General features: G+C 43.7%; 1 protein-coding gene and 1 long non-coding RNA gene across 6 annotated transcripts in view; both read left to right on the forward strand.

Moving 5' to 3' along the window:
• LOC147013095 (uncharacterized) overlaps positions 1–26,689 on the forward strand; it is a 60,389-nt gene that overhangs the window by 11,582 nt on the left and 22,118 nt on the right. For 2 of the 5 annotated variants that reach the window (XM_085854671.1, XM_085854667.1), the window contains exons 3-7: positions 6,042–6,162; positions 6,240–6,357; positions 9,487–9,547; positions 18,196–18,349; positions 22,242–22,344. In XM_085854671.1, the coding sequence (XP_085710797.1) occupies positions 6,042–6,162; positions 6,240–6,357; positions 9,487–9,547; positions 18,196–18,349; positions 22,242–22,344 (557 nt within the window). The remainder of the gene's footprint in view (positions 1–6,041; positions 6,163–6,239; positions 6,358–9,486; positions 9,548–18,195; positions 18,350–22,241; positions 22,345–26,689) is intronic. The other 3 variants (XM_085854672.1, XM_085854670.1, XM_085854668.1) reach the window with 2 other exon arrangements.
• LOC147013096 (uncharacterized) lies at positions 9,561–15,706 on the forward strand. The gene is made up of 2 exons (XR_015051192.1): positions 9,561–9,857; positions 10,006–15,706. It is a non-coding gene; the product is annotated as an uncharacterized LOC147013096 (long non-coding RNA).

Consider the following 26,689-nt stretch of genomic DNA (forward strand, 5'->3'; position numbering starts at 1 on the left):
TCATTCCAGGGAGGTTTGATCTCACGCATGCATAGCTTGTCACTATTTGAAGTCACAAGGTCAAGGCAAATCTGGTGACCTTGAAAGCTCAAACTCCAGGTTTTTGTTTTTTCAGTGATCATGGAGATATGACAAAGTCAGTTCGGCAATTCCTTGCTCAACGAGCAATTCCATTTGTTTGTTTGTGTGCAGGATATCTCAAAAAGTTGAGAACTGATCTGGATGAAATTTTGTGGACAGGTTGGGTGTGTGACAAGGACGAACTGATTAGATTTTGGTGAAGATCTGGATCTGGATCCAAGTACTAGAATTTTTTTCAGTGATTCTTCACCATTGAGAGATTGTGTTAAACTAAAATGAAGCACAGTATTTCAAAAAGTTGTGTATGGATTCGGATGAAACTTGGTGGACAGGTTGGGTGTGTGGCAAGGACAAATTGATTCGATTTTGGTGAAGATCCGAATCCGGATCTGGACACGGGAATTATTTAATTTTTAAATATGCATTTCAATAAAATAGACATTATCAAAGCTTTTCGACGTGCACTCCTCAAGGTAAAACCGCAAGGAGATGAATAAGCACCACCAAACTATCGTTTATAAAATTACAATCTAATGTCCTCAAAGTTGATTGGTTTAGACAAAGAAAGGATGGGAATACCTGATTGGTGGAACCATAGAGCATAGAGAATCATGAATAATGAGAAGGCGGAAATGAACCATCATGAATGATGAATGATTAGGCGGAGATGAATCTCTGCTACTTTGGTAATTCATCTCTGCTTAATCATTCTTCATGATGCTCCATCCATTATTCAGCTTGGAGCATGATGCTCCAAGCTTTGATAATGTCTATTTTATTGAAATGCATGTTTAAATGTTGTTGTCCGAATAAAATGTTTGTTTAATTTTTAAAGTGATTCTTCACCATTGAGAGATAGAGCCACAAACGATATAGTACTGTATGGCATGATATTTCAAAAATATAATGGGCCCAATATGTTCTTGTGGATAAGGCATTGCATGGCGGAGGTATGTGCCCAACCAAGTGCCCTTCCAGTTAAATTTAGGTTCGTTCCCATATGCTTTTCTGATTACTGCATTTAACAGTGCGTGAGAAACAGAAAAATGCTCGTAATGAGAGGTAATCATACATACAGATGCAGTTTGGGCTTTATTGGAAACAGTTATGTGGCTACTCGATCTTGTAGATGTGATACTTGAGAACAGCTGAATGGATTTCAATCAAACTTGGTAAAAGTACATAAAATGATGTAATTATGGTGGGTGGAGGCTTAATCACTCGATGTTGTGATGTCGAAGAGTGCTGTTCTAATTCTGTTATAAACACCACGAAGTTAGGTTTGAACGGACTTGTTCACATGATACTCATGACCAATCGACGCTGTACTCATCCCACCACACAACTTGTCTAAAATCACGATTTTCTCTGCTAAGGCCTTAGTTATTTTATAACTTGGTTTACAGATCTGCCAATGGTATATTTGCCGAAATGAAATATAAATATAAAACACATTTTTAGCCTTTTATATTTCTAAATTTTCTGCTGAAGGTGCAAAAGTTTCAAACCCGAAATGTAAACGTAGGCATTTATTTTCAAAATATAATTTTGCGCGCTCACCAAAATGCCGAGTCCCCTTTAACCAAACTGCGCAGTAGAGCTGCGCAGTAGTCTTCGGTCATGGTGTCTGAGCAGTGACCAGCGTGGTTCTGATTGACTGTGGTTTCTGGGGCGAAAGTGATTGTGAAGAAGTATGTCAGCGGTATAAATTTGAGTGACTGTGTTGGTGATTTAATCATGCAACATCTTGACGACGAATATTCTGACCAAACGATTGCATCAATTCAGTGCAGCAGCAGGGATGATTCGCAGGCTACTCTCAATCGTGACGATTTTGTTTCCATTGAAAGTTGCACACCGCTGTTTGTATTGAAAGATTTCAGTGCCAAGTACGTCAAAGTTTCCCTGCAAGATGCTGATATTCAGCCTTCAACGGACCCAAAATTAGCCTTTGATATGCTCATGACGATGGGGAGACGCTACGATCAGATACCCGCTGAAAAGTAAGAGCTGGTTATAGCTCTGATTGACCGTTTTGAGCGTGTTGACTCCTAGTAGACGCCTTTCATATCCAGCATCATTTTAATCATATCCAGCACTATGCACTGGTGTGCACACACACATCTACGACTTGGACAGTAATTTCTCAGCATTGTTTCCATTTGTTTGATGATCCAACAGGTTTCTATAAGAAAAACATGCTAGACTATATTGTAAAAACAAGTTTTAATCCTTCTTTATTGTTTTTCACATCAGATGATACAGTGAACATGGGCATCCTGCATTTGAATGGTCTTCCATCTTCAATGTTTTCTTAGATCCTCCTGGTCCAGGATTTATATTTATTCCCCCCTCCCCCCCACCTACCCTTGTCTTTTTCCATGGAACATCCGAAAAAAAATCATAAAAATATATAATTTCTAAAAATTATATTTATATTTATATTTCGACCTACCGACTCTCCATTTTAGCTGAAGAACTGCGTAAACCAAGTTATAAAATAACTAAGGCCTAATGTCGTCACCTGATGCGATTTCTTCATTCCACTACCACTTGGAGAGGCTTGATGTTTTTGATGCCATCCTATATTTAAGGGTACAGTATGCAGCTAAATAATGTTGAGTTAAATAAATCTCCAGGGCACAAGCTCACCCGACCGCAACACTTATACTGACTGAAAACAGCGCGGGTGGTAGAAGATGGCGGAAGACTTAATCTCTGCGCATGACATGGTCACAGCGTCACATTCAACCACACATGTAATCGAGTTTTATTCGAGTTTGGGGAATAAGCATTGCATTTTTCCCACGTGTATAAACAAATCCATTTTGTGGAAACCCATGTTGTGCAAGGGTTTATTGGAAAACATATTATGGAAATAATGTTATGACGAAGGAGGATATGAAGATTGAGGAGAAGGAGAAAGTAGTGTGTATTGGTTGGCAAACTGTTTCGTATCCCAGAAGTTGCATTTTCAAATTATCGGTTTAAATGTACGTATGAATTGCGTTTAACCTCTGCACGATGCAGTTTGTGCTTATTTTTCTTCTTGATCTTAGTGAGTTTGCATACACAGGGGAAAGGGCTGAGATGGACTTACCTTTGCATTTCCTGGTTATTTAGAATTAGCAGAACAAGTTATTGTCCAAGTAGAGCTTGCATACCATGACCGCATAATCTTGTTCCACCTAATTGAAATCTAACTGTTTTAAACCTGATTATCGTGTTGAGGGAATTATCTATAAGGGTTAATAAAACTGTTTGGTGAAATGACAGTTATTTCTTAGCACTTGTTTAGATAAGCATGACATACTATTTGTGCAATCGATATTTGTTGCATATGTACAATGAGGTGTTTGTTTTCCCTACCCTACTGTTTTGTCCTCCCCGATTCAAACCTCTGGCTGTAGGTTGTTTTTTATTTTTGTCCCCCGCCGCATGGCGGAAGGGGGATATTGTTGTCACCCGGGTTATCCGTCCGTCGTCCGTCCAGCTGGCTGGGCGTCAACATTTATAGCTGTGAGTGCGATAACTCATAAACTGTTCGCCATATCGATTTGAAATTTGGTCACACATGTACCATCTGAAAAGGAAGAACCCTGTTGATTTTGGGCGTGGCCGGATCCAAGATGGCCGACTGGGGCGGTCGTCCGTCCGGCTGGCTGGCTGGGCGTCAACATTTATAGCTGTGAGTGCGATAACTCATAAAGTGTTCGCCATATTGATTTGAAATTTGGGTCACTCATGTACCATCTGAAAAGGAAGAACCCTATTGATTTTGGGCGTGGCCGGATCCAAGATGGCCGACTGGGCGGCCATCTTGAAAAAAATGTTTTTTGTAATAAATGGAAAACCGCTTATCTGATTTCAATTATTTTTCAATGGCGGGGGATTCCCCATCTCTGATGGGTATATTTTATTTTTTTCTTATCCTCTGTTTACATGTCTTTACAAAAGCGTACATGAGAGCTTCGCATCTCAAGCCATGAGAATATTCAGGTGTACTGAATCTGCATTGAAATAGCCAGCCATTAGCCTCACCTCATGGGGTCGTATTGCCTGGCACAGGGATTATCAGTTGATCCCACGGCCACATGCGGTTCTGTTAACGGCTGCTTGGAAAGAGAGGGAGTGTTTTGGTGGTCTGTGGAGACACCGCTTACGCGGGGAGGCACAGTTTCTGAGGAAGCTTTTACGGGGAGGCACAGTTTGCAAGGAAGCTTACGTGGGGAAGCACAGTTTGCAAGGAAGTTTACGCGGGGAGGAACAGTTTGTGAGGAAGCTTACGTGGGGAGGCACAGTTTGCGGGGAGGGACAGTTTGCGAGGCAGCTTACGTGGGGAGGAACAGTTTGCGAGATGGCTTATGCAGGGAGGCACAGTTTGTGAGGAAGCTTACGCGGGGAGGGACAGTTTGCGAGGAAGCTTACGCGGGGAGGAACAGTTTGCGAGGAGGCTCACGCAGGGAGGCACATTTTGTGAGGAAGCTTACGTGGGGAGGCACAGTTTGCGAGGAAGCTTACGCGGGGAGGAACAGTTTGCGAGGTGGCTTACGCGGGGAGGAACAGTTTGCGAGGAGTCTTATGCAGGGAGGAAGTTTGTGAGGCAGCTTACGTGTGGAGGAACAGTTTGCTTGGCAGCTTACGTGGGGGAGGGGGGGGAACAGTTTGTGAGGAAGCTTACACGTGGAGGAACAGTTTGCGAGGAAGCTTATGCGTGGGGGGGCACAGTTTGCGAGGCAGCTTACACGGGGGGGGGGTCACAGTTTGGAGGAATCTGATGCAGGGGGGGGGCACAGTTTTCAAGGTAGCTTACGCGGGGGCACAGTTTGCGAGGAAGCTTATGCGGGGAGGCACAGTTTGTGAGGAAGCTTACGCGGGGAGGGACAGTTTCGAGGCAGCTTACGCGGGGGGGGGGACAGTTTGCGAGATTTTGGAGAGCGCCGGAGACCGGCAGGATGAGTCGCTGAGTGTGTTGAAGCTGTGAAAATTTATTTCTCCAAAGCACTGAGGGCTTTAAGGAAGCCACAATTACAGAGCTTGAGGATTTTTTGTTACGGTGGTTTCCACCAGAGAACTCCCAATAACTCTGCTTCCAGCACTCCTGCACAGCTTGCTTCCAGGTTTGAAATCGTCCTCTCGGTATTGCTTGTTACTCGTATTCCCTGTACTGTGTTCTTGTCGAGTAAGTGAACAGGCCCAAGATAAGAACTTCAGAAATCTGCATTGCTTGGATTATGGGGATGGGCCAGGCATCTGCCTGGGGGATGGCCAGACAGAGGCCTGTGGATTACCGGTGGAAAGTGGACGCAGCGACGCGTTGCTCCGGCACATACTCTTGTACCTGACCTCACCTGAGTATCGCATTGTGGGTAATTTGAGGGAATATTGTTTGTTGCTTTTTGAAGATTTGTTGTGGTTTTTATTTTAATAACAATCCATGAACTGTTACTCCTGCCTGGCCTCCATTCTTGCTGGATGAGTGGTTGAGGTTTCACGATCGGCACTTTTAAGATGCATAGTTGGGTAAAAGCGACTGGCTTTTAGTAAAGTAACATACGGTACGTCATAACCAGCTTCTCAGTAATTCATCTGACTGGCGCCTCGTGCGAGCACATAATCCTCGGTCAGCTTTGTACCCTTTTACGAGGTGTTAGGACTGAAGGCCGATAACCCTGATTTGGGGCATCAAACTCAGCTGTCAGCCATGGCTGGTTGACAGCCCACATGATTAAGTCGTTTCCGGACCAGTCACGTGACATGACTATAACAATACATTGGCCATTTTTCTTTCTTGGGATTCATCAGACAATCAAGTGGATTCTGTGGTTCCACAAATATATCCACATGTTTGTTATTTCTGGAGGGACCATGTGACACTACAGGAAACTACTGACGATTACGTTTGAATTTGGTGGAACTTGTCGATACCGATTATCTGCTGATTGCTGCACCCACCGCAGGCAGGATCGGTTTGGGAGAGGAGGATCCCATTTGGCTGATAATTCCCGTGCTCGGCCATTTGGGCGAGGCAGAGGTTCTGTGCCATCACATGTGGTACGTGCTCCAGTGGCATTAAAGCAGGTAACTTAAGAAAGGGTATGTTGTTTATTGAAGCTGACTATGGTGAGGGTACACTTTGAGAGAATTTTATTTATTAGGGAGGTGGAAGGACATCTCGTTATCGAGGTTTCTTGGAAAGGAAGAGGAAGAATGTTGGGAATTCTCATGGAGCTCCTCCAGGCAAGATGCTGCACTTGGATGATGACAGCAGAAAATGTGAGCATCTCAAAACACTATTTTTACTGTCAAATCGACTTCCCTGTGAAATATGTGGTTATATTCTCTGTTCTGAGGAAAATGTTACATTGTTTTTTTAATTCTTAATTTTTGTATTCTTGTGTTCACCTTGTTTCTTGGCAAAAGATATAATTTGTTGGGACAACCTATTTATTTTGCTGAAATTACACTTTAACTGGAGGACTCCAGTACTCATAGAACAGCATGAACCTTGATCCAAAGCATCCCCAAACCATTTGAGTACCTCATCCCCTTTTCCTCACCCCCACTTCCAGTTTACCGCTTAATGGTCCCATGACACCCAAAAGTACTGAAATTGCATATATATGTCCCATAGTTTTTCATTGTGATTTCAGATCTGACTGTTTTTTCACAATACTCGTCTGTAAAATGTAAAATTAAAAAAACAAACCTTTTCGGGAACGCCCCTAAAAATTCTGCCGAAATATACTGAAAGGGGCGTAACCCACATGACGTCAACTGCAGAACGACAAAGGCTGCACGTAAATTACTCAGGTTGGTGGTCTACATGATTATATTGGCTTCCTGTGTGTTTCCACATTCGATTGGTCGACTCAATCACTTCGTTCATTTCTGATTTAAAAAAAAATCAAACATTTGGTTTTGAATAATGGATGGTATGGACTTTGATTTGTCTGGTAGCGAAAGTGAGTGTGAGAGAAATGAAGGATTTTGGTCTGAATCAGATGGAGAATTGTCGGATAACGTAGTCGCGGGAGGTAAAGTTCAGGCAGCTGGAAATGGAATACGGCCTCACCAGTTCGAGCCCGAAGCAGGACAAGCAGAGGAAAATGGCGATGAAATTCCCGGAGTTCATGATGATCGGGAGGACATCGAAGGAAGACTTGGCAATAATAACTGGTTAGACAATCTATTCGTAATTCAATAATGTAAATTCGACTTGCATACTGCTCCATTTTATGCTCAAGCAATGATGACCTTAAATCTCTGTCTTTTGACATGAGTGGTCTGGCTGCAGCCTCCGGGTTGGAGGAAAAGCTTTGGTCTGCACATGTGAGGGACTGACGTCCGTTGGAGAGATCGGGTAGGAGCGCTTCTTTATGCTCCGTGTGTGTGTGTGTGTGTGTGTGTGTGTGTGTGTGTGTGTGTGTGTGTGTGTGTGTGTGTGTGTGTGTGTGTGTGTGTGTGTGTGTGTGTGTGTGTGTGTGTGTGTGTGTGTATATATATATATATATTTCATACTGTACATGAAAAACAGACCCATTCACATCTATCACCTTTAAATGGAGGGAATAACCAATGAGCTCTCACCTAATCAATTGAACCCAGGTAGCGAGGATTACATAAATACCTCGACTCCTCCCATGCTCTTCGAGCCAAAGAATTCTGCATAAACCAACCATGAAAGGATACACAAGGTAAGCCCTTTGCTGTTTTGAACTCTTCCCAGAGTTCCTCCACAGCTGTAAAGACATTCACAAAAAGAACACACTAGTCTCCAGAGGCGTTTTTTTTAAAGCAGTACTTCCATCCCATCAGATCACATGCATTCTCTGGCAACCCACACCTTGTTCTGAAAGTCCAAGCTCACTGCTCACCTCCACTCCTTCCTCTTTTCTCTTGCTTGTGGAAACTCCTTCCTCAGTCTTTTAATCACACTCTTCCCTTCAGGGATTTAAGTTTGCAGTGGACCATCACCTTCGATAAACCTCCATCACTTCGATAAACCTCCATCATTTGAAGTGCAAGGCAAAGCAGACGATCAACTGCAGATCAATTGACTGCAAATTTCAACCTGTGGCATGACCAGCCAGTTTCATTAAAAATTGTCTGCTAAGAACTCCACAGAGTGGGATACCATAGTCAGGTTGCAGTGCATAAACCGCATATCACATCTGGCAAAGCACATTTGCGAATCTAGTGGCGCAAAGAGCACGGGCAATGGACTACTGAGCATTGGACTATGGTCCAATGAATCATCCTTTACCATGTTCTCGACAGAAGAGGGCACATGTGGCACCAACCTTAACAATTCTACAACCCTGAGTGCTTGGTTCCAACAGTGAAGGGTTCTGATGGTTCTGTAATGTGGGGCACATTTTCCTGGCATGGTTTTGGTGCGTTCATTCCCTGAGAAGGCGAGGTCAATGCCAATCGCCACTTTATTGTACTGAGTGATCATCTTCACCCGATGTGGCACCATTTCTTTCCTGCTGGGAGGGGTGTCTTCCAGGATGACAATGCTCCCATCCACAGAGCATGTGTGGTCACCCAATGGCTTGATGAGCATGACTGATGTTTTCCATATGTCATGGCCTTCTCAATCACCAGATCTGCACCCAATCGAGCATTTATGGGATATCCTGGAATGACGATTCTGATACGGTGTTTTCCACCTCTATCAAACAGATGTGAGTTGATTTACTTTCTCGTAGAAGTATGGTGCCACATCCCTCCTGCAGAATTCCAGATGCTGATGGACTCTATGCCATGGCACATGCAAACCATACTGGTCTCGTGTGTTGCCCCAACGCCCTATTAAGTGACTTTACATTGGTGTTTCCATTTTATTTTTTATCCACTACCTGTATGTTTTGCGTGGCTTGATGACCACTCACGAGACGCTGCTTATTGGCTGTGCGAGGCCATCTGCATGTGATTGACTCCTGGCAAGTGACATCAACACACCTTTACTGTACCCTTTTCTCCGTTGTTAGAATTTTAAGATGAAAAACAATTTGAGCTCCAACCGATGTAACCATAAGTAGGCTTGAGTCCGGCCCACAGGTTTACTAGTTTTTAAAACAAATAATTTGACATTCGTGTATCGCTCAATAAGCTGATCCATTACAAATGCATTCACTTGTAGGGAAGCCATAAATAATCATTTTAATGCACTTGCAACAAAAAAACAATCACTAAATAACATGATGTAAGCTCGGTTCATTTAATTTTTCACTCTTGCACGTACACTTAAAGCCATAATTTTAATTTACTGACATGTACAGACATGTCACCTGCTCTTTAAAAAGCATATCAAGCATTCATTCAGTAATGGTTTGCAGTGTATTGCTGATGAAATGATCACCCTGGTATTGACTTTCATGTTGCTGTGTTTTGTTGCAGCTGGTTCACCCTGCACAAAGGAATTTGAGTTGCAGTTTGACCAGGCTGGAGGTCAAAACAGGTAATTACTCTGCCACAGAAGGTGAAGGAGGTTACGTTTTCACCCCTCTCTCTCTGTCTGTCTGGCTGTGTGCAGGATATCTCGAAAAGTTGTGGACGGATCCGGATGAAATTTGATGGGCAGGTTGGGTTTGTGACCATGACACTGATTCAATTTTGGTGAAGATCTGGATCTGGATGCAAGGATTATTTAATTTCTAAAGTGATTCTTCACCATTGAGAGATAGGGCCAAAAACGATTATATCGCATGATATTTCAAAAATGTATTGGGCCCGATATGTTCTCGTGGATCAGGCATTACATGGCGGAGGTATGCGCTCTACCGAGTGTCCTTCCAGTTTTATTTTTTGTTTGTCAATTAGTTGACCTGTCATTTGACATGTAGTTCTGGCAGAACATTAACACTTTGAACACAATCGTCCTCTAACTTTTTGGCTAATATTTCCACTTTTTGACAGGAAAGTTCCGTTGTGTGGTCACCCATCTCCCCAACACCGGCTCCATGTACGAGGCTCTTTCTGCAAATGTTGAAACTCATCTCTTCTTCACTCTTTCCAACATGTGGAGACTTTAATTGCTGCCATGCCAGCTGGCTTGGTGTTGGTTCACATATATCAGTACATGGGCAAGTAGTGAAGTCATTCCGTAAAACAAACGGACTTGGTCTCTTTCTTTTCCAACATCCTAAATGGTGACCATTCATAACTGGACCATGCCATATCAAATGTTTACTCAAACTTGTCTTGCTCTTCCTGACCTCCATGCTTTTGTTGAACCTGATTGATCTGGCCTAAATAAAAAGCTGATTTTAGGTTACATACGAGTCTGAAGACGACGATGGTTCATGAGTGGTATTTGACGATGTAGATTGTTTCAGAAGTCAAGGATGAGACAATGTGATAATGTTTGACCAAGTTATAAAAATGATCAACATTAAGTGGTACGAGTGATGGGTTATTTGCTGCAAAATGTCGAAAACCCGGTTTTGTTCAACAACTTTCAAAATTTGACCTTTGCATAACCTTTAAAGATCACAAAACAATGTTGTGGACATTAAAATAAGGAAACAGGACACGTGCTATAGCTTATTGGAGTTAGTTCGTCGAAGGTCGAAAACCCGGTTTGATTCCCACAACTTTGAAAATTTGACCTTTGTGAACTTTAAAGGTCAAAGGTCAAGGATTATGACCTTTGGTTAAAAACTTCCTCTGGAACATTCCAGGAACAATATTAACGTCATATAGGCTATATGGCATTTCGCACTCCTCGGATTATCCAGACTTTAATGAAATCAGCGTAAAAACAAACTTGAAGGGGGCGCCACGGGCAAGGTGTTTGAGATGGAGAAAAATGGTTTGAAGACTTTAGGTGGGGAATCACCTCAAGATTATGCCTAAAAAATATTGTCATCCTAGCTCTCAAAGTTTGGGCGGCCGTATAATTTTTTGTCAAAATTCGCAATTTTCTAAGTTCGTGACCTTGTGACCTTGACTTTGGGACGAAAATGAAAAATAGAGCTCTGTGGGGCTATGCAGGTGCCATTGGGCTAACGAAATACCGAAACCCCTGTCAGAGTCGACAAACCCCGAGGAGAAGATGCAAATTGAAATCGGCTACCCCCTAAAAACACATGTTTTTTTGGGCGTGGCTCCGCCCATAATGGGCGCACCACGCCCATTCTCAGGAAAACACAACTGGATCATGATATAAAACTCCCACCAAAATTTTATCAGGATTGGATCAAAACCCACAGAGCTGTGCTCGGGACAGACAGACAAGCCGGTAGGCGGACATGGGTAGTCGACTACCCAATAGAACCTGACGCGATGGGCCCGTTCAATGGGGAATGACCTGAGCATTAAGCACAAGAAAATTCATGATTCTAGCTTCAAGGGTTAATGCTGCAGATTGTTTTTTTTTTCGTTAAAATACCCCCACATTTGGAGGTTTTTCGGCCGTTGCTAGGCAACGGAGGGGTCCATAGCAACGGTTCTTTCTCACACATAACTAGGACATACCATGAACCTACCATACCGGTTTCATGTATATCTGACTCATAGTCTCTGAGATATAACGAACTTTGTTTTTCTTCTTGTTTTCGACCAGGGTTCATTCAAAGTCTACCTTCTCCGACAGTTTTCATAGGATCCGGCTGGAAATTTTTGACAATATGGCTGAATGTACTGCCCACAGTTGCTCGTGGCCCAATTTTTGATTTTCGAAAAAATAAATTTTTTATGATTTTTCAAAAATTTCAAAGTCCCGTTGCTAGGCAACGGTCGTGTCCATAGCAACGGTTCTCATTTGCACACAACTAGGTCATGGTATGAACCTACCAACCAAGTTTCATCGAAATTGCCATTGTATTAACGGAGCACTGGACCGAACAGAGGGACAGACAGACAGACAGACAAACATATTGTTACGGGGCCAGGGGTCGGCCGCGAGCCGACCGCTCTGCCGGAGCCACAAGTCGAGTTGGCCCGACCGATCGCCCGGAATATCGATCGCCGCCCGGATAACTCCGAAGCCGACGGGTCCTTGTGCAAGAACCGAATACGCCAATGGGCAGACCACGTGGGGTAGGGTCGATTGCCAACTTCAATTTACCTAAATACCCACGTGATCCAACTACCGGGGTATCCCACCCTCGACTGAACTTGTACGAAACAAGCCGCTTAAGCGAACCTGTCCCGTGCGCGATTCCGAGCGGCTTAATCGCCGAGAACTGTCGGTCCGAATGTCCCCCTTTTAAGGCAAACCAACGGCTTTCTTACTACCAACACACGAAATGCTCAGTCAATGAAAGAATCGACGTGACGAGCTGAAAACATTTAACAATTGGGGTATTTATTAATAATAATGTGGAACTAGGGAAGCACGTAAGAGCAGAACTATACCGACTATACGAAATGCAATAATTTACAGCACACAAAGCACTTAACAGTTTCCTGCTTATTAGACGGGCCCACTGACACATGTACGCGCGCGTGCGCACACACACACACACACACACACACACACACACACACACACACACACACACACACACACACACACACACACACACACACACACACACACACAATGGTGGCTGATGCCTTTAATAACGGACGCCAGCTCGGAGGACAGATGAGCTGAAACCCAGAACCTATCTCGAACCTCTCCACCTCGTGTGGTTTTCAAGCTATTCGGACCCGGGCTCCAGCAAGAGCGAGCTGGATCCAATCACCGTGAGCGGCGATCCTTCCCGAGCTCCAGCGAATCCTCTCGCGCTTCCGAACACGTGCTGGTGAGACGAGGCGCCGATCCTTCCAGTCGATGCGTTGCTATCTCGAAGAACCACCTCCAAGATGAGGCCGATGAGTCGCACCAAGCGGAGAATAAAGAGCTCCACGAACCAAGAACTCCGAGCTGAGCAACCAGCTCAACTCTCTTCCGATGAACAAAGCCTCTCTCTTCGACGAACCAAGCCACAGCCCAAAAAGCGAACCGAGCCAAGCAGAACCTGAAGGTCTGCTGAAAAGCCAAGCCGAAGCAAAAAGCTCTCCAAAAAGCCTCCACCTTGCCAAGCAGGACCGAAGCTCACTGAACCAAAAGTCTCAACCCTCGCCAGGCAGAACCCAAAGGCCTGCTAAAAGCTAAGCCGAAGCAAAAAGCTTACTAAAAGCCTCAACCCTAACCCGAGCCAAGCAGAAGCCGAAGCTCTACTGCACAACCCACCCGAATCAACTGAGGATCTCTTCCTTATTCTCCTCCGCCCTTCCCCCGCTCCCGGGGTGACTCATCTCCCCGTGCCCGCACAACTGCGGGTGGGAGGGAGTTGTTTACGTCCCGTGATTCAGGACAGGAGGGCTCTTCTTCCTCTTCGCAGAAGAGGGGGAGGGGCATCTCCATTGTTTTGTGATCGCTCCCTAACTATTCAATTGAATCGCAGCGCACTTAATCGATTTCTGCCCATGAAACAATGGAAGGTGAACTATCTCGGGAACAAGCACTTATTGACATAACTGACTAAAGGACCCTGAATGTTGTGTGCGATCGAATTCCCAAATTTGTAACAATATCGAAGGAAATACTGATAAGGGGAGAAAAAAAAAAATGTAAATTTTTTTTTCGACTAGATCGACTACCCAACAGAGACAGACAGACAGACAGACAGACAGACAGACAGACAGACAGACAGACAGACAGACAGACAGACAGACAGACAGACAGACAGACAGACAGACAGACAGACAGACAGACAGACAGACAGACAGACAGACAGACAGACAGACAGACAGACAGACAGACAGACAGACAGACAGACAGACAGACACACACCAATAACGAATATAGTGGTCACTTATTTTTTTCGTGAACCAATAACTGTTGGATTGAAATGAAAACTATATTCTGGAAAATAAGTGGAAGCAGGAACAAGTGGTTCCAAGTCGACCATCCTTTTGATACCAAACGACATTGTCGTGATTGGAACACCTTGTGGGACGAGCTGCCTTGGTGGCCTTATCATATTGCAATCATTCAAAATAATGTGATTGATTAATGCCTCCTCCCAGAAGTGCATTGGGGATGCCTTTGGAAAAGCAGGATTTTCTCATATCTCCATGGAATATACAACCAAGTTATATGAGATAATGTTGATGCATTCTTTCCAAAATATAAATGTTTATTTTAGCCCACAACCGGGTGTCAATCCAGCTGAAAGCTTATATCTTCGGTCCTGTCGGTCATTCTTTCCGTCCGTGGGTCTGTGGAGCTCTGTCTCTGCAGAGCCTCTGTCTGTCTGGAACCTCTACTCAAGAATGACTCGGCACATTTCGTTCATATTCGGCACATGTATGCAATAATATCTGAGCATGAAGCATCTATCGATTTAAATTATTTCATGGGCTTTAAAAAGGATATATGTGTTTCACTCTTGGTTTCACTCAGAGCCAAAAGCTCTGAGCTTCTTGTACTGCCCAGCGTGAAATGGTAGTGCAACATCAGGCGGCAGAGGTTGGATTTGTCGAAAAAGAGGGCAAAATATCCTGCTTGTGAAATTAAAATTGACATCAATATTATTAGGTTATTTCTCAAAAAGAAGCTCTTGGAGTGGGTCCCGGTGTACGTACGTATGTCCGTTAACATTTGACAAAAACATCATCTCACAAACTATCCGACCGATACAGACCACATTTGATATGATGCATCGGAACAGCAAGGTCTCGTGGGGTTGTGCTCCCCATCCGGATCCGCCCATTTAAAGGGGCTGGGAGGTGGGGTTTTCCCAAAATATTGGTATTTCATTCAAAAAATCTTCTCAGAAACCGCCAGACAGCTCCAGATCATACTCACCATGAGGCATCGGGACCATGCACAAAACCTTAAGTCGTGCTCCTCATGGCCATGGCCTCATGGCCCGAAAAAGGGGCCACAGTCCCCGTTCCTGAATCCCTCATTGTCAATAAAACATTTACTCCACAACAACCTGAGCAATACAGACCAAATTTGGTACTGGCATTGAGGTCTCAACGGGGTTGTGCTCCCCATCTATATTTCCCCATTTTAAGTGGATGAAGGGTATTTTCCCCCAAATATTGGTATTGCATTCAAAAATCTTCTCAGATACTGACAACTGGATCCAGACCAAACTGGCCATGCAGCATCATGACCATGCCCTAACCTGAAGTTGTGCTCCCCATGGCTATATCTTCCATGGAAAGGGGGCCATGGCCTCCCTCCCCTAATCACTTATATTCACTAAAAAATATTTTCCTCACAAAATACATAACTGATATGGACCAAATTTGGTGTGACATATCAGAACAATATGGTCTTATGGGGTTGTGCTCATCAACTGGATCTGCCCCTGATAAGAGGCTGAAAAGGAGGGAGGGGGTATTTACTTATTTAGGTAAACCACTATATTCTTATCTGCCCCTGATAAGAGGCTGAATGCCTCAAATTCAGGTAGTTTATTTTAAAATCTTCTCAGAAACCAACGGTCAGATACAAACCAGTCTTCGTGAAACATAATGACCATGCCGTTAACTCAAGTTTATGCTCCTCATTACCACACCACTTCAGGAATGGGGGCCATGCCCCTTCCTCCAATCCCTCATTTTCACCTCGACTGTTGGGGAAATAAGTCAGTCCACCATGGGGCTATTTTTCATGCCTGTTCACCTGTCATTTGAAAAGTGTATGTTGAACGACAAAGCAACCAACCGTCTGACTGGAACGACAAAGCAACCAACCGTCTGACTGGAACGACAAAGCAACCAACCGTCTGACTGGAACGACAAAGCAACCAACCGTCTGACTGGAACGACGAAGCAACCAACCGTCTGACTGGAACGACGAAGCAACCAACCGTCTGACTGGAACGACGAAGCAACCAACCGTCTGACTGGAACGACGAAGCAACCAACCGTCTGACTGGAACGACGAAGCAACCAACCGTCTGACTGGAACGACGAAGCAACCAACCGTCTGACTGGAACGACGAAGCAACCAACCGTCTGACTGGAACGACGAAGCAACCAACCGTCTGACTGGAACGACGAAGCAACCAACCGTCTGACTGGAACGACGAAGCAACCAACCGTCTGACTGGCACAATGAAACGCTCTCAAAGCTGTCAAGAACTGCAACCAGCTATCACCAACTGACTGACAAACTGTCTCGCTGTCGGCTGACGCTTCTCACTCGTTATCGACTGACCCGCACGCGTGCCGCTCTCACCTCTCACCCCAAGCACGGACCTCTCCCTCATTTTATAGGTGGCCTGTCTCAGTGGCACCGACTCCCCCAAAATTCTCCCTGCCCCACTTGCGCACCGTTACCATGACAACCCGCACGGCCCACGGGTTATTCCTTGCTTACGAGGCCATGTCTATGGTGCTGGGCAAGCAAAAAAATCAGCCATTTGTCAGAATTACCGAGCACAAACGTGAAGCGCTCATAAAACTGTCAACAACAATTATCACTTCATTGTTCAGCCCAATATGAAAAGAAGCTAGCCAGCGTCCATAGAGCTGCACAACGGGGTGTCGAACGTCGATGGAAAAAGGTGGGTCTTAGCGTCTGTGAAAGAAACGGATGTCTCATGCGCATGAATGTGTCTGTCATAAAGAGAAAAAGCTTCCCATAAGAGAGGGGATCTATTCTTTACCCTTCTCAATGCATCACATTTAGAATCCCACCAGACATGGGGATGGGTCGGATTCTGAAATCCGTAACAATGTACATATATATATATATATATATATATATATATATATATATATATGTATATATATATATATATATGTATATCTATATATATATATATATATATATATATATATATATATATATATATATATATATATATATATATATATATATATATATATATATATATATATGTGTATACTAGCTGAAGTACGCGGTAATACCTGGGAAATTTGCCCTATTTTCCTCACGCTAGTTAGACTGAGGCATTAGTTGTATGGAGAAAATTAGGAAGGCTTCTTTTATTCCTCAGATTTATGGAAGGAAGGCTTTATGCTGCCGTAATCCTCAGATAGGTCATAGTTGAAGGCGGCCTTGAGCCACTCAATGTTTCTAGCAGCAGTGGCAACTGTCCTTGATGTCCTGCCAAAACCCGGACCTAGAAAGCTGGAACGTGAGTTTTGTGTTTCTCTCGCCCGTCGGTGTGACGCTCTATTTGCAGTTAGGCGATGCGCTCTCTCTGCAGCAAACTCTGCTTGCCTGGCTCTTTCATGAGCAGATCTATCAGCAGTAAGATGACTCTCTCTCTCTCTCTCTCTCTCTCTCTCTCTCTCTCTCTCTCTCTCTCTCTCTCTCTCTCTCTCTCTCTCTCTCTCTCTCTCTCTCTCTCTCTCTCTCTCTCTCTCTCTCTCTCTCTCTCTCTCTCTCTCTCTCTCTCTCTCTCTCTCTCTCTCTCTCTCTCTCTCTCTCTCTCTCTCTCTCTCTCTCTCTCTCTCTCTCTCTCTCTCTCTCTCTCTCTCTCTCTCTCTCTCTCTCTCTCTCTCTCTCTCTCTCTGCAGCTGACTCCACTTGCCTGGCTTTTTCATGAGCAGATCTATCAGCAGTAAGACATCTCTCTCTCTCTCTATGCAGCCGACTCTGCTTGCCTGGCTCTTTCATGAGCAGATCTATCAGCAGTTAGCTGTTGCCGTGCGCGTGCGTTTCGAGAATTCAAATAAGAGGAGAATGTGTCTGTTTAAAAAGTCATTAAAAAGAACATTTTGTATTTCAAAAAACCCTAGCGTTTTTAACCATGAAGCCTTTTGTTACGATTAATACGCGGGCGCACTATTCGAAAGCCATTTTTATTTTATTCTTCAATGGAATTTTTTTTTTCATTTTTATGGAAAGCCACTTAGCGCATCCTGGAGCTGAATGTTAGGTCCATATGTGTGTAAAGTTTTATCAAGATCGGTTCACTGGTCTAGGAGCTTATTGGTTACAAACAAACAGACAGACAGAAGGACTGCCATTTACGTAGTAGAAGATGTATGTGTTCCTTTTTCAAACTTTATTTATTTCGTTATTTAAATGTAAAATCTTCACATCCCATTTTTAATGTGTGGTTGCGAACTGTATCCTCAATGAGGACTTGTATTGTTCTGCTTTTTGACTCTCACCTCTAGACACAAGTTCCTCATGTATTGTGCTTTGTGCAACTTCAACACAATGGAGGCGAAGGAAATGGACTCCCATATGGAAGGTGATGAGCACAAAAGCTCATTGCTAATTGTTGACAAACACTTTCCAAAAGAGAAGATGTTTTCTCGCTTCCTACATGTAGGTATAAACTCAAGTAATTGTTTTTGCACCTGCAAGTCACATGTAGTAAAAAATATATATATATATATATATATATATATATATATATATATATATATATATATATATATATATATATATATATATATATATATATATATACAGTATCTGATGTACAGAGTTGAGGGCAGTGTGACGATCTTAGGATTGCTCAATGTAGTGATAATGGTGATGTAGTTAAAGATTGGTTCTTTATTTGGAGGTGGACATATTATAGTTTATTATCATGGACCAATATTCCCAAGTTTGTAAAGTCCTGCATCATAACTGTAAAACAACCGTTTTTAATTTGTTCACAGAAATGCATAGTATTATAATAAAATGGTATCAAGAAACTTGAACAAGACAGAAAAAAAGAAACTTGTCGCTCTCCTTGAACAAGACAGTGCTGACTCAAAGAAACAAAAAATAAAAACCTTCTGATTCTCTGTCTATCTGTCGCTCTCACTCTCGCTCTCTCTGCATGCTCGCGCTGTCTCGCTCTGCGCTCTCTCTCTCGGCTAGCTCTGACCTCCAACCCTCCCCAGCAACCCCTAGGATGCAAGCATTCTTTCAGTAACCATCTCCTAGTTAAACTCCCAAAATCCAGGCTGACTGCACTCCTCAACTTATTTATTATTTATTTATTACTTACGAAATCTTTAGATTTCGTAAGTATATTGATGACTTCTGTCCTCTGTTTGTGTGTGTGTGTGTGTGTTTGTTACTTTCGAAATCTAAAGATTTCGTTAAGTATATTGATGCCTTCTGTTTCTGTTTGTTTGTTACTTACGAAATCTAAACATTTCGTAAGTATATTGATGCCTTCCGTTTCTGTTTGTTTGTTTGTTATTTACGAAATCTAAAGATTTCGTAAGTATATTGATGCCTTCCGTTTCTGTTTGTTTGTTTGTTTGTTTGTTTGTAGGCACGATAACTTGAGAACGGAAGAAGCTACCAATGTCAAATTACACCACGTGATTCAGGAGGGTGATGGCTTGTGCTGATTAGATTTTGGTCAAAATCGGTCAAAGGTCAAGGTCACAGTGAGGTCAAACATAATTCCGTAAATTCATGTGGAGAAATGGAGTATTTTTGCTTCGCTTGACGTTACGAGTTCGTTTTCACTTCAATTTTAATTTTGTCTTCGGTTTTTGCGATCGCTTAGGACGCTTAAAACTTGGTTGTCGAAATTCTGGTAAAAATCGGATGTTTTGGAGACGTTTTAAGATTGTATAAAAAATATTTCACTCGACGCGTCACGGGTCGTCCCATGATGCAGTGCGCTCGAGCAGCGCGTCATTGAGTGACGTTAAGGTTTTGCGTGAAGAAATGGAGATTTTTTGCTTCGCTCGACGTTACGAGTTCGTTTTAACTTCGATTTTAATTTTGTCTTCGGTTTTTGCGATCGCTTAGGACGCTTAAAACTCAGTTGTCGAAATTCTGGAACAGCGATGAATAACTGATATATATAATAAATAATAAGTCTTTTATCAGATTCTTCTGCAAAGTCATACACCTATTATCTGGCATATCCTGCTGGTACTGAATCACTTTTTTAAAAATAAAAACAAAAAAATGGAATTTTTCTAAGAAATCTAGTTTTTGTCTGGGACTCATTATCTGCAAACCACAGTGTAAAATTGTAGACCACAATGAATTCAGAATTCAAGCTCCCCTTGGGCTTCTGACTGATTCATGCTTTTATTAGACAAGGTCAGAGGTCAAGTTGACGATTTCGTAAGTTCCAGTATATGACTGCTTGTTTTTGTTCCTTGCTTCGCCAGTCCATAGAACCACCTTTTAGAGGCCCTTCTTTCCCACTTTTCCCTCCAGAGCTTCAAGCAGGCAATGTCCCGCCACCTCTTGTCATCCCCCAACATGACCCATGATCTTTATTATCCTCACTAACCCTTCCTAACCTTCCCCTTAACCCTTGGACTTGCTGATTTCAGTGTTTCTTCCCCTTCTCTCTCTTTACTCCTTTTCTGCTCATGCGCTCCCTTGCCGTTTGTGTCCAATTGTTGCCCTGCTACCCCCCACTGTCAAATTTACCTTGCTCTTACATGAGCCTCATGCTTGTAGAAAGATTCTTTTAAAAATTGCAAAACTTTGCTCTATTGAAACTTGAATGCTGAGTTTGTATACATCGGAATGGTATCTGCATAATCTGTTTACTAATTTGTGAAAATGGATCAAAGGTTGGACCATGATATAAGAACAATACCCCAGGATGTATCACAATCTATATGTGGACACACGTTTGCAAATTTAAGACACCCTACCTACGATTATCTGCTTTTAGCCACGTTGCGTAGCGAACGCTGGCTCTAAGAGAGCTCTGCGTTGTTGTTGTTGTTGTTGTTCTTCTTCTTCTTCTTCTGGTGAAGACAAAACCTTTCTGGGGGTTAGAATGGGGAGTGAAGCAGGCAGGGAGGCTACATGGAGGTACCTGATGCCCTGATGCATCTGATGCCCGAAACACACTTGACGCCCTAAAGGCACCTGATGCCCTGGAGGCACCTGATGCCCTGGAGGCACCCGATGCCCTGGGGCACTTGATGCCCTGGATGCACCAGTTGCCCTGAGGGCACCTGATGCCCTGGAGGCACCCGATGCCCTGGGGCACTTGATGTCCTGGAGGCACCTGATGCCCTGGGGCCACCTGATGCCCTGGGGGTACCTGATGCCCTGGAGGCACTCGATGCCCTGGAAGCTAGCATAGCAAGGAGATTGACTGGTGGAATGACGCGGCTCTTGGACACATTTGTCCTTGTTGGCTGTAGGGGCTGTGGTCGGGACTTTTTTGTGTCGTCTTATCTGAATTTATTTAAATACAAATTCTTTACAGGCTAGAAACTTTAATTTTTTTGATTGATTTTGACCTTTGATCCCTGCTTAATTCTGAAAACAACTAATGTTTTAAGCGTCCCCATTTTGGGGCTTTTTGAAAGCACCTTGAATGCCAATCTCATCTTCATCGACTCGTATTCAATTAAATAGCAAAATGTGTGGTCTTTCATGTTTCATGTTTGACCCCATAAAATGAGAACAGGTCCTGAAAGCAAAGCAATTTTTAAAAAATGGGGTGGGGGGGGTATAGGTGTATTGGATGAAGCCACCTGAATTCCAAAGTTTAACATGATTGGCTCGGAAATGAAAGAATGGTGTGTGATTGTAATTTGTTGGAAAGAAAGATGAGACTAATCGAGGAAGAGGCGGAGATATAGACTGAGAGGAATGGATAGATGGAGGAGGATAGATTTAGGGACTAGGAAGGGGGATAGATAGATCAAAGGAGAGGGAGGGAGAAAGGTGAATGTAGAGAGAGATAGAGATAAATAACTACTGTAAACTTCTACTTCTTCGATTAATCAGCTATGTTTAACTGTCGCATTTGGGTTTGCTATGTGTAGATTGACAATCGTCAGTAATGACGGTATTGGCGAAAGGTATGGAAGTCAGTTTGAGAAACCGTTTTTTAGCCGCGTCGCGTTGCAAACGCTGGCTCGAAAAGAGCTCCGCGTTGTTGTTGTTGTTCTTGTTGTTGTTGTTGTTCTTCTTCTTCTTGTTCTTGTTCTTGTTCTTCTTCTTTTGGTGAAGACAAAACCTTTCTGGGGGTGAGAAAGGGAGTGAAGCAGGCAGGGAGGCTACATGGAGGTACCTGATGCTCTAAACGCACCTGACGCCCTGGAGGCATCCGATGCCCTGAGGGCCACCTGATGCCCTGGAGGCACTCGATGCCCTGGAAGCTAGCATAGCAAGGAGATTGACTGGTGGAATGATGGCTCTTGGACACATTTTTCCTTGTTAATGTCATTGGAATGTATGAATTATTTTTTAATGGTGACCTGTTGATGTTTTGCAATAGGAGAGAATCCGGATGTTAAATAAGAGAATTGAGATCAGCAAACGTCTCTGGGAGAAAAAACATGGCATATCCGACATGTCCAAACAGCCTTTGAAAGGTGGGGGTGAGGTGATTTTCATTTTTCAATCTAAAGATTGAAAGTGCTTGCTATTTAAATGATATTCTGAACAATCATTGACAAATATAAATTGTTAAAGTTGTGTCTCAATTACAGTAATACCTCTCTTAACGCTCCAACAAAAGCTAATTCATTTTCGAGCTCTCTGGCCTGGATAATTTTTTAATTTTTTTTTACTAAAACCAAAAACATGAAGAAAATCCATAACACGCAGCACTCCCTGAATAAACGCACCCTCCCACATTGTTTGTACAGTACACGCAGTCCCCAGTATCCAAAGAGATTGTTTTTGAAGTGTTTGTAAGCTGGATCTTCATAAGCCGGAACAATGAATCCCCTTTAAATACATGGGGTAAGTGATTAATTGGTTCCTGAACACAAATGAACCCCCCCCCCCCCATTTTTTTATACATAAAACATTAAATGTTTCACTTCTTAGTTACTATTCATTCAAGAATGAATAATTAGAGTAAATGGAATGTGTGTAGTGCAAATGTGGCAAGTTGGAAGTGATGGAAAGCAGGTTGGTAGGAAAGGAAAGCGGGGTTGTTTTTTAATCTACTTATTAAATGTGATTGAATGGTGAAGCGATAATGCTCACGAAATCCTGGGGAGTGGTGACATCTTTGGTGAGGGGAAATTTGTGACGTCACACAGCTAATTGGATGGAGGAATGCTTTGCATATTGACTGCAGGTCTATCAGTCTGTGTCAATCCTTGCGAGTGGAATGGAAGGGAAACATTGCGTTTTAAAAATTGATATTACTGTTGCGGTTGTGGAAATTCACAGAGCACCATATAGGTTCTTAGATCAGTTATGTCGATAAGTCTGTGTTCAGATAGATTTCCCCACTGATGTTTAACGGGAAATTATTAGTGTGCAGGGCTGTGATCTTTGAGGTAGCCGTTTTTGTTTTACTATCTTTATTTTGGACCAACCACGTCACAACAACCACCTCCACCACCAACATCGCTCTCATCAACCGCTTCACAACAACCACCCACACCACCAACATCGCTCTCATCAACAATCTCCACAACGACCACCACGACATCCCCTCACCACCTACGCAACGAACAACATCGCCTCCCTTCATCTCCGCAGACGCCGCCATCTTTGCGCCAGCCACGGTGATTTCACCCACGTCCGCTCTCCTTCGTTGGCATCAGGGTCGATGATCTCTGCCACGTCCGCTCGCTCTGAGCTTCACCTCAAAATCGGATCAGGAGATCGAAGGGGGCTGAGCCAGCAGGGGGGGGGGGTCAGAGGTGAGGGATCGGAGATCAAACCTCGCCTCACGGATCCCATATAAAGGCGCGCAGAGACGCCAAGCGCGCAATTGTGCAGGGCCACGTTGGGAGCCGGATCAGCCTGGAGTCTGCAGACGGACGGGAGCTGGAGAGAGCGGAGCCTGGAGCGCAGCCTGCCATGCCGTGCCGAGCTTTGGGTTGCTGGGAAGAGGCTGGAGAGGAGTCGCCAGCCAGCGGCATAACAGTCTGAGGTGATCGGGCCCTGGAACAGTCCAAACGACGCGGAGGAACGGACGGGCTCTTAAGAGAGCATCAACTCTAAAAGAGCAAAGGCCCGTTCGTTCCTCTGAGGCGTTGTTGACTAGGCCCGATCAATCGGGCCGCTCGACGAGGCCTGGGCTGCGCCGCGGTCACGCCAGCAGCCGTGTGGACGGGACGCCAAGGAGCACCCAGCGAGTCGCCACGAAGGTGGCAGGTAACCAACGCGGCTTCTCGGAGCTCTTTCGGTCTCCCAAGCTCTGAGAAACATTAAAGGCTTACAAGCCTGGGCCTTTCCTTTCTGGGGTTATGAATGAACTTTGTGGCGCCATGTCTTTAAGTAGAACTGTATAAGTGTACGTAATTAATAGAATGGTGGTAGTTCTTCTTCTTGCTCGTGTTTTGTCCCTAACCCCTATTCATTGCATACGTGCTTGTATAAATAAATGTCCTTGTGTGAATGTTAACCCGTTCGTCGCGTCCTTTTCCTTCATTGAACTGCCATCATTGAGTTCGGAATATAGCTGGCTTTTTAATAGCCGATAAAGTGATCGGGTCCAATGGGGCTGCGCGATAAATACACCGCTCGGTATCCACAGAACGGAACGAGCTGCGTACGTGGCTCGTTTCCAAGCAGCTCCCGTTGAGGTACAACCTCTCAGTAGCCTTCCTGCACGAATAATTAGGTAATTCGGCGATCGGACCCTGTGTAGCGTGCGGGTAGAGTACTGACAAGGCTGTGGTGTGCTTAAAAACACACCCGTAGCTGGATTCCGGCATTTGATCCAGAAGACTGCGACTGGATTGCTCGTCCGGTGGGCGTACGGCCGCGATTCGGCTAAAAGCGGCTGTCCGCACGCCAGCAGGCGGAAATCTGTAACAGTACTTTCGATCCAATACAGGTTTTGATGCGACAAAACGTATATGTGGGTTTTCAGAAACAAAATTGGTCAAACCCATGAAATGTGTGTCACTTGCCATATACACTAATGTAAGGGACAATGAGCTAGTTAGAGGGGTTTATGGTGAAAAAGGATGAGCCCCGCTGTCTCTCGTGCGTGTAAGGAACCCTGTGGAGAGAATGGCATGTGGAAGAGTGTTGGAGCTATGAATGGGTAATTAGCTCTCCATCCGTTTTCCTGCCTTCATGTTTGGCACGCTATGTTCAAAAAAGCCGTGTTTGTATGAGTGGATTCGGCCTTCAAAAGACCGAAACATGGTTATAAAGTATAATGTTCATATGAACGTTTGTTCGGAAGTTTGGGGACTACCTGTACTGCATGCAAATGCTCTGAGGTAATCAGCGTTGTTTATTCCACCTTCATTTTTCAACAGGATGAGCCTCCGCTCACTGCTGCCATGTTGGAGGTGTCGGACCAGACGAGGAGTGATGGCAATTATTCTTTTCATTAATGTTTATATATATATATATATATATATATATATATATATATATATATATATATATATATATATATATATATATATATATATATATATATATATATATATATATATATATATATATATATAATGTTTTTGTTAATACTTCCTGATGTTATTATAAAACAAATATTTTATTCTTCTTTATAAAATAATGGCCCTGTGGGGGACAGTTATTTTTCCAACAGGCAGGGTGAAAATGAGAAATTAGGGGGGAGGGCTTATGGCTTCCTTCCTGAAATGGAACGGTCATTGAGAGACAAGGAGCAGAACTTAAGTTAATGGCATAGTCCTTATATTTTATGAAGAATTACGTCTGCATCTGGCCATCAGTTTCTGAGAAGATTTTTAAATACATTACCTGAATTTGAGGCTAAAACCCCCCTTTTCAGCCTCTTATAGGGGGCTGATCCAGATGCGGAGCACAACCTCAGGAGACATTACTGTTCTGATGTATCGTACCAAATTTTGCCCGTGTCGGTCATCTCTTTTGTCAGAAAAATATGATTTAGTGAAAATGAGGAATAAGGGGTGGGAGGCTGTGGCCACCTTTCCAGGGGAGATACAGCCATTGGGAGGACAACTTTAAGGGTAGGGCATGGTCTCGATGCTGCGTGGCCAGATTGGTCTGAAGCCAGTTGTTGGTTTCTGAGAAGACTTTTGAATGAAACACCAATATTTTGGGCAGAATCCCCCATTTTTACTCCCCTTAAATGGGTGGATCCGGATGTGGAGCACAACCCCATGAGATCTTGCTGTCCTGATGCATTGTTGGTTCATGGGCACCAGCAGTGACCACTATTTTAATTGTGTGTGTCTGTCTGTTGGGTCGCCGAAATAGGTGACCCTTATTGTCAGTAATTCTGTCTGTTTGTTTGGATGTTTGTTCGTTTGTCATCAGCATAATTGGTAGTAAACGTGGGCAGATTTTGACCAAACTCGGGTGGTAGGTACATCTTATGTCCTAGTGCTTTGGAAATTGTGATGGCTGCTAGGGACGCTTTGGTTCCCTAGCAACAACCGAAAAACCTTCAAAATCGGTACCGTTCACGCAAAATCAATTCCGAAAGCCATTATCCCACGTAGGGTTATGAAATTTGGCACGAATGATCTACAGGTGATGCTCTATCAAATATATTCCGGTTTTTGTGATATATGGAATACTTTACTTGCAGCGCCCCCTACAATTAGGGTATGCGCGAAAATTGAAGGCCCCCTAGCGACCAGGTGAGTGCATCGATACGAATGAAACTTTGCAGGTTCATGGTACTCAATGAGTACTACAACTTTGCCTCAGGACATATTGACTGATTTCGCTTAGGTCAGGGGTTAAAGGTCAATTAGTGCAAAAATCAATAATATGCGAGAGCTGGAGGTG

Source organism: Eptatretus burgeri, chromosome 14 (assembly GCF_056783735.1).
Source record: "Eptatretus burgeri isolate ZD-2024b chromosome 14, Ebu_testis_v1, whole genome shotgun sequence".
NCBI classification, from domain to species: Eukaryota; Metazoa; Chordata; class Myxini; order Myxiniformes; family Myxinidae; genus Eptatretus; species Eptatretus burgeri.